The sequence below is a fragment of the Leucoraja erinacea genome, chromosome 19 (genome assembly GCF_028641065.1).
Source record: "Leucoraja erinacea ecotype New England chromosome 19, Leri_hhj_1, whole genome shotgun sequence".
NCBI lineage: Eukaryota > Metazoa > Chordata > Chondrichthyes > Rajiformes > Rajidae > Leucoraja > Leucoraja erinaceus.
Window position 1 is genome coordinate 6,558,180 of NC_073395.1, and position 18,414 is coordinate 6,576,593.

The following is an 18,414-nucleotide window of genomic DNA, read 5'->3' on the forward strand; positions in this document are numbered from 1 at the left end:
CTGCTCTTGTGAATCGCACTGTGGGATTGACTTTTAAATTTCGTTGTACCATGTGCAATGACAATAAAGAGATTCATTCATTCAAATAGTCGGCACATACAGCACTAACAAAGTCACAAATGACCCCCGCCAGCTCCCCCTTTGTTCCCCCCCCCCCCCCTCACTCCCCTTGCCCCGCACATCTCCTTTAAACTCTGTCCCACTCACCTTAAAGCTCCGCCCACTGATATTTGAAATGAAGTCTGAAGCCCAGGTCACTTGCAGCAACTTATCAGTGATTTTGAACAAATTAATTTTCTCGCATTTTTATTTCAAATTGGATGTTGTTACCTCTTGCAAACAGCGGAGTATATAATGTTGCCTTAAATCTCTTAACTTAGTTATTGGATGTAACCTGGGTTACAGATCTTCTTTAACTTAAACTTTGGGTGGCACAGATGTAGAGTTGCTGCCTCACGGCGCCAGAGACCCAGGTTCGATCCCGACTACGGGCGCTGTCTGTACGGAGTTTGTTCGTTCTCCCCGTAGCCGCGTGGGTTTTCCCCTGGTGCTCTGGTTTCCTCACACACTCTAAAGACGTACAGGTTTGTTGGTTAATTTCCTTCGGTAAAAATTGTATATTGTAAAGATTGTCCCTAGTGTGTAGGATAGTGCTAGTGCACGGGGATCTCTGGTCTGTGCAGACTTGGTGTGCTGAAGGGCCTGTTTCCACACTGTATCTCTCAACTAAACCTCAAGGCGCATCTGCTAAACTGTAACGGAGGGGTGGGTGTGTGTGTGTACGTGTGGGTGTGTGTATATGTGGGTGTGTGTACATGTGGGTGTGTGTACATGTGTGTGTGTGCGTATGTGTATGTATGTACGTGCGTGTATGTGTGCGTTTGTGTGTACGTGCATGTGTATGCGCGTGTGTACATGTGGGTGTGTGTACGTGTGGGTGTGTACATGTGGATGTGCGTACATGAGTGTGTGTACGTGTGTGTGTGTGTGTGTGTGTGTGTTCGTGATCGCGTATGCGTACGTGCATATGCGTGCGTACGTGTGTAATGCGTGCATACGTGTACGTGTGTGTACATGTGCATATGTGTGAGTGTGTGTGTACATGTATGCGTGTTTGTGTGTGTGTGTGTGTATGTGTGTGTACATGTGCATGTGTGTATGTGTGAGTGTGTGTGTACATGTATGCGTGTTTGTGTGTGTGTGTGTGTGTGTGTATACAGATTATTAAAAGTGGCAGCGCGAGCTGAGAAAGCCATTAATATTACATACACAATGCTGAGCAGAGGCACAAAGTTTAAAGGGGGATGTTCTGCTGAGTCATGAAACACTGGTTCAGTCTCAACTGGAGATTTCTGTTCACACGAGGTTGCCACATTACAGGAAGGATGGGGAGGCACCATGGGAAGGCTCCCTGGAACTAAGTGCAGCACAAGAACAAACCATTTGGCCTGCAATGTCATAAGATCATGTGATAGTAGAATTAGGCCATTCAGCCCATCCAGTCTACTCCACCATTCAATCATGGCTGATTTATCTCTCCCACCAAACCCCATTCTCCTGTCTTTTTCCCATAACCTCTGACACCCGTATCAATCAAGAATCTATCCATCTCTTGCTTAAAAATACCCATTGACTTGACCTCCACAGCCTTCTGTGGCAAACAATTCCGCAGATTCGCCACCCTCTGACTAAAGAAATTCCTCCTCGTCTCCTTCCTAAAAGAACGCCCTTTAATTCTGAGGCGATGACCTCTATTCCTGGACTCTCCCACAGGTGGAAACATCCTCTCCGCACCCAACATGCCGAACATGATCCTAAGTTAAACTAATCTCACCCGTCTATGATCTGCACGTCTCAATTCCTTGCATATCCGTTTGCATATGAGAAAAAAAAGAGTGGCTCCTGGAATGAGGAACTGTAGCTACAAGGGCGGGCTAGAGAGGCAGGAACTGTGTGGTTTGTAGGGAAGGCTGAGGAGAAATCTGATGGTATTGTATTAAATGAAGAAGTGATGGAACAGAGGGGACAATGGGAGGCAGTTTCTGGTGGTGGAAGTGAAGAGGATTAAAGGCTGCAGGTATTGAAGGGCCTGTTCCACTGCTGTAACTCCAAACAATAGCGTAGAAGAAAATCAATAGCGTCCCGAGTCAAACTTCCTTTTTTTTTTAAGTCACACAGCACATGGTTAGAATCCAAATTGCAGAGTGTACAGATGAAGTGAAAGCAGGTCCCATTGAGGTCAACAGGAGGAGGGACTGGGTGAATCTGTGGTAGGGAGAATGATGAGGGCAACTGAGAAGGGAAGGGTGCGGTGGGGCAGGCAGGCGAGTCGCTCCAGGAGAGAGCTAGCATGGCCATGAGTGGGCAGAATGGCCTCCTTCAGTGCAGTGACCATTCTGTGACTCTGACTTTTCAACCAATTTGAATGTTAATTCAAAAGGTAATTTTTCAAACAAATCCTATATTTGGCGCGGCACGGTGGCGCAGCGCGAGTTGCTGCCTTACAGCAACACAGAACCAGGTTCGATCCTGACAACGGGTGCTGTCTGAACGGAGTTTGTACGTTCTCCCCGTGACCACATAGATTTTCCCCGGGTGCTCCGGTTTTCTCCCGCATTCCAAAGACGTACAGATTTGTAGGCTAATTGGCTTCAGTAGAAAATTTAAATCGTCCCTAGTGTGGAGGATAGTGTTAGTGTTAGTGTGTGGGAATCACTGGTCGGGGCAGATGAAACATATAAGATTGTTAAGGATTTGGACACGCTAGAGGCAGGAAACATGTTCCCGATGTTGGGGGAGTCCAGAATCAGGGGCCACAGTTTAAGAATAAGGAGTAAGCCATTTAGAACAGAGACGAGGAAACACTTTTTCTCACAGAGAGTGGTGAGTCTGTGGAATTCTCTGCCTCAGAGGGCGGTGGAGGCTGGTTCTCTGGATGCTTTCAAGAGAGAGCTAGATAGGGCTCTTAAAAATAGCAGAGTCAGGGGATATGGGGAGAAGGCAGGAACGGGGTACTGATTGGGGATGATCAGCCATGATCACATTGAATGGCGGTGCTGGCTCGAAGGGCCGAATGGCCTACTTCTGCACCTATTGTCTATTGTCTATTCGGCGGGCCAAACTGTTTCGGTGCTGTATCTCTAAACTAAACCCTAAGGATTGAAAGATACCATAGGGAATCAGGCCCTTCGGCCCACCGAATCCATGTCGCCCATCGATTACATGTTCACACTAGTTCTACATCACTATTCTTTCTCATCCACTCCCTGCACATTAGTGTACAGTAATTTACAGAGACCAATTAATCTACAAACCGGCAGGTCTTCAGTATGCGGAAACTGGAGCACCCGGTGAAAACCTGCCTGATCACAGGGTGAACATGCAACCCACACAGACAGCATCTGAGGTCAGGAGTGAAGCTAGTTAGTCTCTGGTGCTGTGAGGTAGCAGCTCTACATAGAAACATAGATTTATCTGGGGAATTCTCTGCCACAGAAAGCAGTTGAGGCCACAGTTCATTGGCTATATTTAAGAGGGAGTTTGATGTGGCCCTTGTGGCTAAAGGGATCAGGGGGTATGGAGGGAAGGCAGGTACGGGATACTGAGTTGGATGATCAGCCATGATCATATTGAATGGCGAATGGTGCAGGCTCGAAGGGCCGAATGGCCTACTCCTGCACCTATTTTCTATGTTTCTATGCAAGATAAAGATTAGAACAAGGTTATAACGTTTAGTGCAAGATAAAGTCCAGTAAAGTCCGATTAGAGATACTTCAAAGGTCTCCAATGAGTGGTCTGGATGGGAGGTCAGGACCGCTCTCTAGATGGTGAGGGGACGGTTCAGTGCCTGATAACAGCAGGGAAGAAACTGTCCCTGAATCTGGAGAAATGGAGAAATCAAACTTCTGTGCCTCTTGGCTGATTGAAGAGGGGAGAAGAGGGAGTAACGGGGGTGAGACGGACGGTGAGGCTCAGCACCCCACGTGCTAAACTAAACTAAACCAAGTATTTCTGATGAAACATAGAAACAAGGAACTGCAGATGCTGGTTTATGCTCTGTGTTCCCTAGAGAGGGTTCCATGTTCCATCTTCTCCAGACAAGCTGCCTGACCCGCTGAGTTACTCCGCCAGTGTCTTCCTTTCGTATTTCTAATGACTGTAGCTTCTCTCCATATGCTGAAAATTCCTCCATTAATTGCTGTTTAAAGAGCCTGCTCGTGTCCGCTGTACCCTTTAACTTCCCAACATATTATTATTACAAAAAAACCGCGACAGATGCAGCATCCTCATGTTTTTGGCTCTTAAAGGATGGAGGTAAAATGTTAGGAAATTCTAAACAATAACATTCACATATCACTGCACAAGAACTCCCACTTCCAGTATCTCTTTCACGTATGCAGGAAGGGACTGCAGATGTTGGTTTAAACCGAAGATAGACACAAAAAGCTGGAGTGACTCAGCGGGTCAGACAGCATCTCTGGAAAAAAGGAATGGGTGACATTTTGGGTTAAGACCCTTCTTCAGACTGAGTGTCAGGGGAAAGGGAAATGAGAAAGATCTCAATCTGAAACGTCACCTTTTCCTTTTCTCCAGAGATGCTGTCTGACCCGCTGAGTTGCTCCAGTTTTTTGTGTCTATATCTTTCACAATTGATGCAAACCACTCACCTTGAGGCTTTGGACTCGTGTGTGACTTGATTGTGTTTGGGCCGATTCTCCCATTTATGTCCTGGGCGTCATTTCTTGCTACACTCCTGGACGTTCTCTGAAGTGGCCTGGTTATATTTGTCGACCTGCGTTCCGATGCCGAAACTTTCAAGTGGTTGAAACTGTTGGCTGAGGATAGAAGAACAGAAAGAACTATTATCAACATTAGCATTCTCAGCATGGTCATTTATTTTAGACTTCCACACATTTGGAGGGTGTATTGACTGCAAGCCCATAAGTTTATATGTGATTGGAGCAGAATGAGGCCATTTGGCCCATCAAGTCTACTTCGCCATTCAATCATTCCCTCCTAACCCAATTCTCCTGCCTTCTCTCCATGACCCCTGACACCCGTACTAATCAAGAAGCTATCTATCTCTGCCTGAAAAACTCATTGTTGAATTGCTTCTAACAGCATTATTTAACCAACAACTCAATTAGTTTTGATATAGTAAATTGCGGAATAAGATCAGCCTCAACTCAAGTTGAAAGAACTGCTCTGAGCAACACTGGAACTCCCACTCCGTATCCGACCTCTCTGTCCTGGGTCTCCTCCATGGCCAGAGCGAGCAACACCGGAAATTGGAGGGACAGCACCTCATATTCCGCTTGGGGAGTCTGCATCCTGGGGGCATGAACATTGAATTTTCCCAATTTTGTTAGCCCTTGCTGTCTCCTCCCCTTCCTCAGCCCTCGGGCTGTCTGCCCCCATCCCTCAGCCCTCGGGCTCCTCCTCCTCCTTTTTCCTTTCTTCTCCCCGCCCCCATCATTCTGAAGAAGGGTTTTGGCCCGAAACGTTGCCTATTTCCTTCGCTCCATAGATGCTGCTGCACCCGCTGAGTTTCTCCAGCATTTTGTGTGTTACCTTCGATTTTCCAGCATCTGCAGTTCCTTCTTAAACAAATGCTCTGTTTGAATCATTGATTATCCCGCAGCACATTTCAATAAAAGCCATGGAGTTTTGTTTAAGTAGAACTGAGGACAGTTCAGCACAGGAACAAGGCCTTATACAATAATGTGTGTGGTGAACATGATTCCTTGGTCAACTTTGGGGTCAATGAAAATTGACTATAAATGTGCTATATAAATAAACATTATTATTATTATTATTATTATTATTATTATTATTAACTCATCTCCTCTGTCTGCAATTGATCCATATCCCTCCATAGCGGTTTTTTCCCATCTACAAACCTCTTAAATGCCACCATCGCATCTGCCTAGACCATCACTCCTGACAGTGTGCTCCAGGCATCCACCACTCTCGCTGTTAAAAAAAATAAAACTTGCCCCACAGGTCGTTAAACTTTGCTCCTCTCACCTTAAAGCAATGCCCTCTTGCTTTTGACTTTTCCCACCCTAGGGAAAAAAAGGTTCTGACTGTATCCCTTATCTAGGCCTCTCATAATTTTACACACTTCACACCCCGTACCCTTTCCTATTAAACTAATTGATTGTTTATTTTCCTGTCCGATTCAGGTTTTGTTGTTTAATCATTTCTATCACATGCCCGTAGCGTAATGCGACTTGCTCTAGTGTTTCAGCATCGAATTACAGTCTTCAACATCTGTCAACATCTGTCATGATAGATACACTATTCCCCATATGATCCATCCATATCCAGCAGAAAGAACTTGAACTGTGTAACAAAGGGCCCCGACATGGGATCCAAATGGGACCCAGACGATACAAAGCCTTCTATGCTCGCACCTCCAGACTCAGGAACAGCTTCATCCCCAGAGCTATCGCTGCTCTGGACCGGCCCTGCTGAGTGCCCCCACCCCCATGTACTATATTCACGCACATCGACCCGGCACAGACATATTTGCACTTTAGACTGTTTTACTGTTCTTTTTTAAAAAATATAAATCATGTTTCTCGGGGTATCTAAATTTTATTAGGTACACAAAAATGCTGGAGAAACTCAGCGGGTGCAGCAGCATCTATGGAGCAAAGGAAATAGGCAACGTTTCGGCCCGAAACGTTGCCTATTTCCTTCAGGGTTTCGGGCCGAAACGTTGCCTATTTCCTTCAGGGTTTCGGGCCGAAACGTTGCCTATTTCCTTCAGGGTTTCGGGCCGAAACGTTGCCTATTTCCTTCAGGGTTTCGGGCCGAAACGTTGCCTATTTCCTTCAGGGTTTCGGGCCGAAACGTTGCCTATTTCCTTCAGGGTTTCGGGCCGAAACGTTGCCTATTTCCTTCGCTCCATAGATGCTGCTGCACCCGCTGAATTTCTCCAGCATTTATGTGTACCTTCGATTTTCCAGCATCTGCAGTTCCTTCTTAAACATCTACATTTTATTGCTTATTTAAGCTATGACTATCGGATGGAAGCTGCATGCCAAATCTCATTGCACCTATGTGCAATGACAATAAAATATATTATTATTATTATTATTAAATGCCAATGCCATCTCCCACAACCTCAGCATCGAGCCAGTTTTAGCCCATGTGTGGGAAACATCAACCGCCTATCAAATACCAGCCTAAGCTGGACGTCAGATGCACAGAACCGTGTCAGTGAGAGATCACCAGGACTAGCAGAGAAAACGAGTTTGAGGAATCCCCCGGCCTGCCATCAATCAAAATCGAGTGGCCACCAAGAACCTTGCCATAGAGGGAGTACAGAGAAGGTTCACCAGACTGATTCCTGGGATGTCAGGACTTTCATATGAAGAAAGACTGGATAGACTCGGCTTGTACTCGCTAGAATTTAGAAGATTGAGGGGGGATCTCATAGAAACTTACAAAATTCTTTAGGGGTTCGACAGGTTAGATGCAGGAAGATTGTTCCCGATGTTGGGGAAGTCCACAACAAGGGGTCACAGCTTAAGGATAAAGGGGGAAATCTTTTAGGACCGAGATGAGAATTTTTGTTTTTTTACACAGAGAGTGGTGAATCTGTGGAGTTCTCTGCCACAGATTGTAGTTGAGGCCAGATCATTGGCTATATTTAAGAGGGAGTTAGATGTGGCCCTTGTGGCTAAAGGGATCAGAGGGTATGGAGAGAAGGCAAGTACGGGATATTGAGTCGGATGATCAGCCATGATCATATTGAATGGTGGTGCAGGCTCGAAGGACCGAATGGCCTACTCCTGCACCTAATTTCTTTTCTATGTTTCTAATATTGAATGGCGATGCAGGCTCGAAGGGCCGAATGGCCTACTCCTGCACCTAATTTCTTTTCTATGTTTCTAATATTGAATGGCGGTGCAGGCTCGAAGGGCCGAATGGCCTACTCCTGCACCTAATTTCTATGTTTCTATGTTTCTAATATTGAATGGCGATGCAGGCTCGAAGGGCCGAATGGCCTACTCCTGCACCTAATTTCTACGTTTCTAACCTCAAACCTCTTTGTCAAAAGCACGGGGAAGGACATGGCCTCTCCCATCACCGTCCAGTCACCCAGCCAACCACCTTCCGTTCCGGTGGCAGAGTCTGGGGTTCCGCATCAGCCACCTCACAACCCACTTGGTTGAAGAGGAAGGAAGTCACCCTGCATGCGCCTCAATAGAGTTAACCATTTCTGGAACATAAACGTTTGTCAGATTCAACCACGTATTGTACACGTCACCCATTTAAAACCTTCACACATTGCAACATCTCACATTTTCCTTGAATCGTTAGTTTCGATGGATTCACTGGATGTATTCAAGAGAGAGTTCGATTTAGCTCTTCGGGCTAAAGGAATCAAGGGATATGGGGGGAAAACGGGAACGGGGTTCTGCTTTTAGATGATCAGCCGTGATCATACTGAATGGCGGTGCTGGCTCGAAGGGCCAAATGTCCTACTCCGGCACCTATGTTTCAATTTTTCTAGGTTACTGTTTCCATGTCTTCATCATCCCTTCATTCTCCTATCCATCATTTGTCTCGACCCATCATCCATCGGACTAGAAGGGTCGAGATGGCCTGTTTCCGTGCTGTAATTGTTATATGGTTATATGGTTATATGGTATGGATCAAACCTATCACTAGAAACAAAGAACGGCAAATGCATGTTTATACCAAAGATAGACACAAAGTGCTGGCGTAACTTAGCTGGTCAGGCAGCATCTCTGGAGAAAAAGAATGGGTGACGCTTTGGGTCAAGCCTGGTCTGAAGAAGGGTCCCGACACCAAATGTCACCCATCCTTTTTCTCCAGAGATGCTGCCTGACCTGCTGAGTGACTCCAGCACTTTGTGTCAATCGAATCAATCACTACTTCCTATTTTAACTTCTGTACATTTTCATATCTTCCCTTGACCTTCATTTCCATCAACTTTTTGCTCCACCCCAATACTTTGCTTGATTAGTTTTGAACAGTAATTTTACACGTGTGAAACTTTCATTGCAGTAACGTAATCCACAAAGAAAAAGGTTCCACATTCATACCAGGTCCAGAAGATCTTGAATACTTTGCTCACAGGTAATAATTTTGTCACAATTAATGATGCTAATCGCACATTTTACTGGATATTTGTACTGCCAAAGAGACCAACCTTTATTCTGTAGATTTCTTTGTGTCAGAAAAAAGTACACTAGGGACAGTCAGCCTTTGGTACATGTTGTTCTCTGGTTTATTTTGCATTCAGGAGATATTTCATCGCTTGGAACTCGTTGCTGCACTGGCTCAGGCACAGCAGCAACTCGCTTTTAAATTAGTTTAGTTTATTGTAGAGATACGGCGCAGAAACAGACCCTTCGGCCCATCAAGTCTACGCCGGCCAGCGATCCCCGCACACTCACACCATCCACACACACTGGGGACAATTTACAATTATACCAAGCTGATTAACCTACCGACCAGCACGTCTTTGGAGTGTGGGACCAAATCGAAGATCCCGGAGAAACCCCACGCAGGTCACGAGGAGAACGTGCAAACTCCGTACAGACAGCATCTGCAGTCAGGATTGAAACCGGGTCTGTGGCGCTGTAAGGCAGCAACTCTAGCGCTGCGCCACCGTGCCACCCTAATGTTTTAATATACAGTATTCCATCTAGGATAAACATCTCAAAAAAGATACACCATACAATAGTAAATATTTTTAAAAGATCTGTGGAAAAAACTACTGGAGACTGAGGGGAGACTGGATTGAAGTCGGGACCCTTCTTCAGACAGCCAAAAAGGCACAACAGAGGATGTACTTCCTGCGGCAGCTGAGGAAGCACAATCTGCCACAGGCAATGATGGTCCAATTCTACACGGCCATCGTAGAGTCTGTTCTCACCTTCTCCATCATGGTCTGGTTTGGCTCAGCCACCAAGCACGACACCTGGAGGCTGCAGCGAATCATCCGATCAGCAGAGAAGATTATTGGCTGCAACCTTCCCTCCTGCAAGGGCCAGGAAGCGAGTGGGCAAGATCATCTCTGACCCCTCTCACCCTGGCCACAAACTCTTTGAATCACTTCCCTCTGGAAGGCAACTCCGGCTTGTCAAAGCTGCCACAGCCAGACATAAAAACAGTTTTTATCCACGAGTAGTTGCTCTACTCAACAGCCAAAAATCTGTAGCCTCTCATTGATCTGGTATTTTGTTGGTTCACATGCTTGATCAATGGTGTTTAATCATTAATGTCTTATTATTATTGATGTTTAGTGTTTTCTGAGTTATTCGTAACTGTCACTGTATGTCATGTTGTTACTTGTGGGCGGAGCACGAAGGCAAATTCCTTGTATGTGAATACTTGGCCAATAAACCTACTTACTTACTTAAGTATATGAAATTATGAGGCCAGATATATATATGAACAGTCAGAGAACCATGGGTACACAAAAAAGCTGGAGAAACTATGCAGCAGCCTATGGAGCGAAGGAAATAGGCAACGTTTCGAAAGCCTATTTCCTTCGCTCCATAGAAAGCATAACCTTCGATTTCCAGCAGGTGCAGATCAGAGAACATTCTCCCTAGAGTAGCAATTCAAAGACTAAAAAGCATAGCTTTAAGGTGAGATGGACAAAGTTTAAAGATGTATGGGGCAAGTTTTTTTCCGCCCCATAGAGGATGGTGGGTGCCTGGAACGCACTGTCAGGGGTGGAGGCAGATGTGATAGTAGCAGTTTAGAGTCCTTTAGATATGCACATGGATATGGAGGATTTGGAGGGATATACATTATTGCTATTGATGAGAATAATTTACCTTGCAGAAACAAGGATACTTGCAGATACTGGTTTACAAAAAAAAAAAAAAACTGCTGGAGTAACTCAGTGGGTCAGGCACCATCCTTGGAGAACATGGATAGATGATGTTTCAGGTCAGGACCTATCTTCAGATGTCAACTATCCATGTTCTCTATGGATGCTGCCTGACCCACTGAGTTACTCCAGCACTGTGACTTATCCTGGCACCACGTTCAGCACAGACATTATGGGCTGAAGGGTCTGTTCCTTTGCTCCATGGGCCACTTTAATTCACAAAATAATATTGTTCGATAAAGCTGCAGTCTCTTATTCTCTGCTGACCTCGTTGCGAAAAAATGCCCCCTCTCACAAAATAAGATAAAAAAGAGGAAGTGAGAATCTAAAACTAGAAGCAAATACTGAGAAATTTTCAGGCAGCCTCCGCGGACAGGAACACAGCTCACTGGAGAAGCCAGTCTCTGGTTCAGGCTGGCTGCGGTGGTAGCTCAGTCATTATTAATTGCAGTCCACCTCGACTCTTTACCGAGGAAAATTCCATTCCCTCCACAGATGCTGGCTGAGCCTGACCCACTGCGTTACTCCAGCAGTTTGTGTTTCGGTCAAGATTCCAACATCTGCAGTTCCTTGTGGCTTTTTGAATCTGTGTTGTGTGGTTTTAAGGGGTTTTACAATCTTATTTCTGGATTTCAAGGAGGTCACCTTGATTTAAGGTTTGAAACATGTTGGGACTGCAAGTCCCGAGATTTGGGAGTAGGTGGGCGAGCATTCCCACATCCAGGAACTACTGTGTGCTTCACAGAGATTCCAGTTTTTGATGGTCGGCCTGGACTCAGTGGGCCAAAGTGCCTGTTTCCACGTTGCATCTCTAAACGATGTCCAGGTCGGAGGTCTACTTTCCATAGAGAACATCAATCGACTTTTATTACAATCTATAATTTTTTTTAATTTTATATGAGTACTCCATCTTCAAATTCAGAACATAAATATAATTGTTTCCCCAAAATCCCAATAAAAGACTTCAAGATAAAATATATCTGTAGTAGAGTAGCAGCGTACAGCTCTGAGAAAGTGAATTATTTATAATCCGAGCGTAAAGGATGCACATTTGGCAAATATAAAATCAATTGGCAGTGGAGAAAAAAAAAAAATGAAACCTCATTCATTGTTCACCCTGCTAATGATTTAAAGAGTATGAAAAATATTTGACAATAACAATACTCTTTTCCGTGTGCTTTGTATCAAGGCAAAAAGGATTGGATTGGAGTGAAAATTGAATTTATTGTTGATTGGTATCAGTGGGTTCATGTATTCTGTCAACAGTGACCTTATAACGTCGAGACATGAAGATAACCAGATTGTTTGCAATATTGAATGAGTGTGGCTCACTGATTTCTCTAAAGGTATTGATTATATTAGATTAAGGTTTGAGCTATGGGTTAGGCCACATGGGGCTGAGATCAGGGGAGGGAAACACTGCATGCAGAAAGATCAGGGCTGTTAAGTGGCAAATGGTGTACGTGCCATCGAATAACAAGAGATATTCAGATGTTTTGCTGCCTTTTAATCCCCTCCATTAACACCTTTGGGGTGGGGGTGGGGAGAGGATAATCATTGCAGAGTGTTCACACATCAAAAGCAGCTTTGTGATAAATTCCAGGCGCATCCGTAAAATTCATAAGATTCATTGTCACGTGCAAACGCAGAGTGAAATCCTTTTCTTTCGTACAGTCCACTTAATATTCCCATACCAAAATACATCCTCGGTTAGCAAGTGTGCAGAAATAGTCCACAGCCAACAATGGACCATTGTGGGCTCCACCTTTCCTTGGTCATCGTTGCTGGCTTTGATTTGTCCTTTTGGGGGGCAGTGTTAGGTGTGAGGAGGAGGCTAGGAGACTGCAAGGTGACTTGGATAGGCTGGGTGAGTGGGCAAAGGTTTGGCAGATGCAGTATAATGTGGATAAATGTGAGGTTATCCATTTTGGTGGCAAAAACGGGAAAGCAGATTATTATCTAAACGGTGGCCGATTGGGAAAGGGGGAGATGCAGCGAGACCTGGGTGTCATGGTACACCAGTCATTGAAGGTAGGCATGCAGGTGCAGCAGGCAGTAAAGAAAGCGAATGGCATGTTGGCTTTCATAGCAAGAGGATTTGAGTATAGGAGCAGGGAGGTTCTACTGCAGTTGTATAGGGTCTTGGTGAGACCACACCTGGAGTATTGCGTGCAGTTTTGGTCTCCAAATCTGAGGAAGGACATTATTGCCATAGAGGGAGTGCAGAGAAGGTTCACCAGACTGATTCCTGGGATGTCAGGACTGTCTTATGAAGAAAGACTGGATAGACTTGGTTTATACTCTCTAGAGTTTAGGAGATTGAGAGGGGATCTTATAGAAACTTACAAAATTCTTAAGGGGTTGGACAGGCTAGATGCAGGAAGATTGTTTCCGATGTTGGGGAAGTCCAGGACAAGGGGTCACAGCTTAAGGATACGGGGGAAATCCTTTAAAACCGAGATGAGGAGAACTTTTTTTCACACAGAGAGTGGTGAATCTCTGGAACTCTCTGCCACAGAGGGTAGTTGAGGCCAGTTCATTGGCTATATTTAAGAGGGAGTTAGATGTGGCCCTTGTGGCCAAGGGGATCAGAGGGTATGGAGAAAAGGCAGGTACGGGATACTGAGTTGGATGATCAGCCATGATCATATTAAATGGCGGTGCAGGCTCGAAGGGCCGAATGGCCTACTCCTGCACCTAATTTCTATGTTTCTATGTTTCTATGTTTTCCATACCTTTCATTAATTTGTTCTTTCTACCCTCTCATACCTCTAATTTCCCTCTCCCCGACTCTCAGTCTGAAGAAGTGTCTCGACCCGAAACATCGCCAATTCCTTTTCTTCAGAGAGGCTGCCTGACCCGCTGAGTAACTCCAGCATTTTGTGTCTATCTACAGAAATTGTCTGCAAGAGGCGCCATGTCTTGGTGCTATTTTGAAAGACTCCAATTACAATGTAGAAAGTTAAGGGCTTTAATAGGCCACAATAACAATTACCGTTTAAATGGCGTCAGAGATTGGCGACGTTTTGCGTGTTGCTGTTATATTTATTGATGTACTAATTATATTTATGTTCGCTTCATGTGAACTAGGAATTTCATTGCACCCTGGTGTATATGACAACAAACTACTCCGAATCTGAAGTTACTAAAACATAAAAGTCCGAGTTACCGTGGTTACACAGGCGGAAGGGGAAGTAAATAGTAATTGAGACACGATGGCAAACTAGTTTTACAGGGAGTACCACTTTATAGTTTAGACATACAGTGAGGAAATTGGCCCTTTGGCCCACCGAGTCTGTGCCCGCCAGCGATCCCTGAACACCAGCATGATCCAACACACATCAGGGACAATTTACTATTTTACCAAAGACAATTCTATTCTCACTTAAGAACTTATGAACCCTGAATCATCACTCTAGTTTTATAAGATTGAAGCCAAGATGAATGGTGGATTTGCAAGCATTATAATTAGAGGTAGGCGTAGGCCATTCGGCCCATCGAGTGACTTCTGGCATGTGTGGCTGATCTGATTGTAATGTAGACTCTGCAGTCCAGTCTACCGTTAGTTTAGTTTAGAGATACAGCGCGGGAATAGGCCATTCGGCCCACCGAGTCCGCGCCGACCAGCGATCCCCACATATTAACACTATCCTACACACACTAGGGACAATTTACATTTACACCAAGCCAGTTAACCTACAAACCTGTACGTCTTTGGAGGGTGGGAGGAAACCGGAGATCTCAGAGAAAACCCACGTGGTGGTGGGGAGATGGACAAACTCCACACAGACAGCACCCGGAGCCAGGATTGAACCCGGGTCTCTGGCGCTGCAAGTCAGCAACTCTACCGCTGCTCCACTGTGGCACCCCTGTTGTAGCTTACAATATTGTATTCACACCATCATCTATAATGTATTGTAATTATACACATCATGTTTTTAATTAAAAGTCACTGAAACGTGCAGATAATCGATAAAGAGGAATTGTTCATGGGAGATGGAGCTAATGCCAGAAAGTGAATCTCGGGCTAAAGATCAGCCTTTGGAAAAGGAAAGCAGTGTTACAGCCAATGGAGATGCTGCCTCACAGCTCCAGCGAACCATGCTCAGTACAATAGTGGCATGCGAGAAGCTTTTGCATAGACATATGGGCCGAAGGATCTATTCCAGCACTGCATTGTTCTACGCAGGAAGGATCTGCAGATGCTGGTTTTAAACCGAAGATAGACACAAAAAGCTGGAGTAACTCAGCGGGCCAAATAGCATCTCTGGAGTTCGGGTTGAAACATCACCTATTCCTTTTCTCCAGAGATGCTGTCTGACCCGCTGAGCTACGGCAGCTTTTTGTGTCTATCTTCTCTTTTCTAATTCTGACCTCTGCAGTGTGTGTACTGTGTGGAACTTTTTCCTAGAACATCGCAGGAACGGGCCTATTGGGTCACAATGTCCATGCAGACCATGATGCCAAGTTAAATTAATCTCCTCTGGCAGATCTCCATGAACCTTCATTCCCTGCGTATCCACATGCCTATCTGAAAGCCCCTTCAATGCCACTATCACATCTGCCTCCACCAACATCATCCCTGGCAGTGGGTTCCAGACACTTTCTTTCCTCCGTGCAAAAAGATAACTTGCCCTGCTCATCTCCTTTGCTGAAGTAACTTTGTCCCTCTCACCTTAAAACTAGGCCATAAGACCCTTGACATTAACACCCTGAGGAAAATAAAATAGTAAGGAAGGAACTGCAGATGCTGGTTTAAACCAAAGATAGACACAAAATGCTGGGGTAACTCAGTGGGACAGGCAGCATCTCTGGATAGATGGAATGGGTGATGTTTTGGGTCAAGACTTCTCTAACTTCAAGTAACCCTTGCTTTCCATCGGTACACAAAAATGCTGGAGAAACTCAGCGGGTGCAGCAGCATCTATGGAGCGAAGGAAATAGGCAACGTTTCGTCCCGAAACGTTGCCTATTTCCTTCGCTCCATAGATGCTGCTGCACCCGCTGAGTTTCTCCTTGCTTTCCCTCTCTCTCCATCCCTCCCCCCTTTCCCAGTTCTCCGACCAGTCTGACTGTCCTTGTTTACATTTTACCTCTGTTTGCTTTGTTGTCAACTTCTCCTGGCTAACAATGATCTAATCCACATTTTCCTTGTTCACCGTCCCCTTTGTCTCGTTTTCACACCTTGCACTTCCTTATTTCTGACCCGAAACGTCGCCCATTCCTTCTCTCCAGAGATGCTGCCTGTCCCACTGAGTTACCCCAGCATTTTGTGTCTATCTTTGGTTTAAACCAGCATCTGCAGTTCCTTCCTTACTATTTTATTTTCCTCAGGGTGAGTTACTCTGGCATTTTGTGTCTTTCAGAGAGAAGAGGTTTTGCGGCTCCCATGATTTTAAGGTTTTAAGGTTATCGTGGGCGTTAGAAGAGCTAAACGTAGCAATTATAGGGTTATTGACCTAAAACACTAAACCTGTTCCTCATCCATAAATGCTTCCTGTTCTGAATCGCGCTCAGCATTTTTGTTTTTATATCAAAAAGCTCCCGTCTCCGATTAGAAGCGAATGCTGGTAAGATTACATTCTCATTAAGCTTTAGCTAGGCTGAGGAGAGAGGAGTGTAAGGAGCTTAGAGTTTTAGTGCCTGCCTGTAGTTAAAGATCACAATCTGCTTAGAAATTCCTAATTAAACGCAGTTAAAACAAATCAAAAGTGAATACACCCATTGTACTCGCATTAAAAATATCTTTACATCGTGACATACTACCTCTGCACCACCATAAACCAACATTTAGCTTTGAATCCGACGTCATCCTTTAACCTATAACTCTATTTCTATGGTAGGGTCCTTCCCTCTCAATAAGTCAATACATCCCCTGACACAATACATACTTCTTTGAGCTTGATGTTTAAGAAGGAACTGCAGATGCTGGAAAATCGACGGTAGAGAAAAAAGCTGGGGAAACTCAGCTGGGGTGAGGCAGCATCTATGGAGCGAAGGAAATAGGCAACGTTTCGGGCCGAAACCCTTCCTCAGGTCTTGATATCTGGTTTCCACAAGCTGGTTGCATGCAAAACGGTTACCTGCGTCCGGATGGCATGAACATTGAATTCTCCCAGTTTTGCTAGCCCTTGTTGTCTCCTCCCCTTCCTTAACCCTCGAGCTGTCTCCTTCCATCCCCCCGCCCTCGGGCTCCTCCTCCTCCCCTTTTCCTTCCTTCTTCCCCCACCCCCAATCAGTCTGAAGAAGAGTTTCGGCCCGAAACGTCACCTATTTCCTTCGCTCCATAGATGCTGCTGCACCCGCTGAGTTTCTCCAGCAATTTTGTGTACCTTCGATTTTCCAGCATCTGCAGTTCCCTCTTGAACACTGCATGCGAAACAGTTCAGTTCAGTTTAGAGATACAGCCCTTCAGCCCACCGAGTCCGCGCTGACCAGCGATCCCCGCACGGCCCAACAAGTCCCCGCACACTTACAGTATCCGACACACACTGGGGACTATTTACAATTATACCAAGCCAATTAACCTACAGAAATGGACGTCTTTGGAGTGCGGGAGGAAACCGGGTATCCCGGAGAAAACCCACGCAGGTCACAGGGAGAAGGTACAAACTCCATAAAGACAAGCACCTGTAGTCAGGGTCGACCCCAGGATCCCTGGTGCTGTGAGGTATTCACTGTACCTCAGTACACATGACAGGGTGGGAGATTGCAACCTTCACCTGGTCCACCCTGTTTCAACAAATCAACCTGGCGTGTACAAACAGAAGATCAAACAGAACAAGTTGTGTTCCAACTTTAGGCTGTGCACGCCACACGCAAGCAAGAAGTGCACGTGACAACAACAACATACCTAAACTTAAAACCTATATTCTCACCAGTTTCCAGAGTCTCTCTCAAAGGTCAAATAGAGGGCAAGAATGATGGCAGCTTGGAAATTATTGTCCCACTGATATGAATCCCTATGCTTTCAACTCGAGCTTTCAGGCAGCAAGTGGGCAAATTAATTCAAAGCACTAATCCACAAATAGTTCTGAATTAATATATCCAATTTGTTACAACATTAATCCTGAAATGCAAAGGCAAGTTTTCTTGGGGATTAAAATCTTGCCAATTCAATACCACGATACCAATAAGAACTTAATAGTAAGAACTAGAAAGAATTATAGCCCGAGGAAAAAATAATTTCCAGCACTTTTGTCAGTAATTCCATCCTGACCTACTTCTAGCAGGAAGGTTTGTTTAGCATTACCACAATGTTCTCTGTTCTTTGTGTAAGTGCCACCTCACACACACACACATTCCCTTCACAATTCTGCAAATGCCCCTGGATCACAGTGGAGCGATTGGTAAGAAATTAAGACTGACTTAGTTTTGAACTACGTTCAACTGATCTCTGAGCCTATTGTGCTTTGAAGTTTCGATTAGTTCAGTTTGGAGATGCAGCACAATAACATGCACTGAGTCCGCGCCGACCAGCGATCCCCGCATGCTAATACTTTCCTACACTAGGGCCAATGTTTGCATTT

General features: G+C 45.1%; 1 protein-coding gene across 3 annotated transcripts in view; it reads right to left on the reverse strand.

The window, feature by feature from the left end:
• The window catches only part of fgd4a (FYVE, RhoGEF and PH domain containing 4a), a 158,297-nt gene that overhangs the window by 53,245 nt on the left and 86,638 nt on the right, over positions 1-18,414 (reverse strand). For all 3 annotated transcript variants that reach the window (XM_055650178.1, XM_055650179.1, XM_055650180.1), the window contains exon 2: positions 4,668-4,835. In XM_055650178.1, the coding sequence (XP_055506153.1) occupies positions 4,668-4,835 (168 nt within the window). The remainder of the gene's footprint in view (positions 1-4,667; positions 4,836-18,414) is intronic.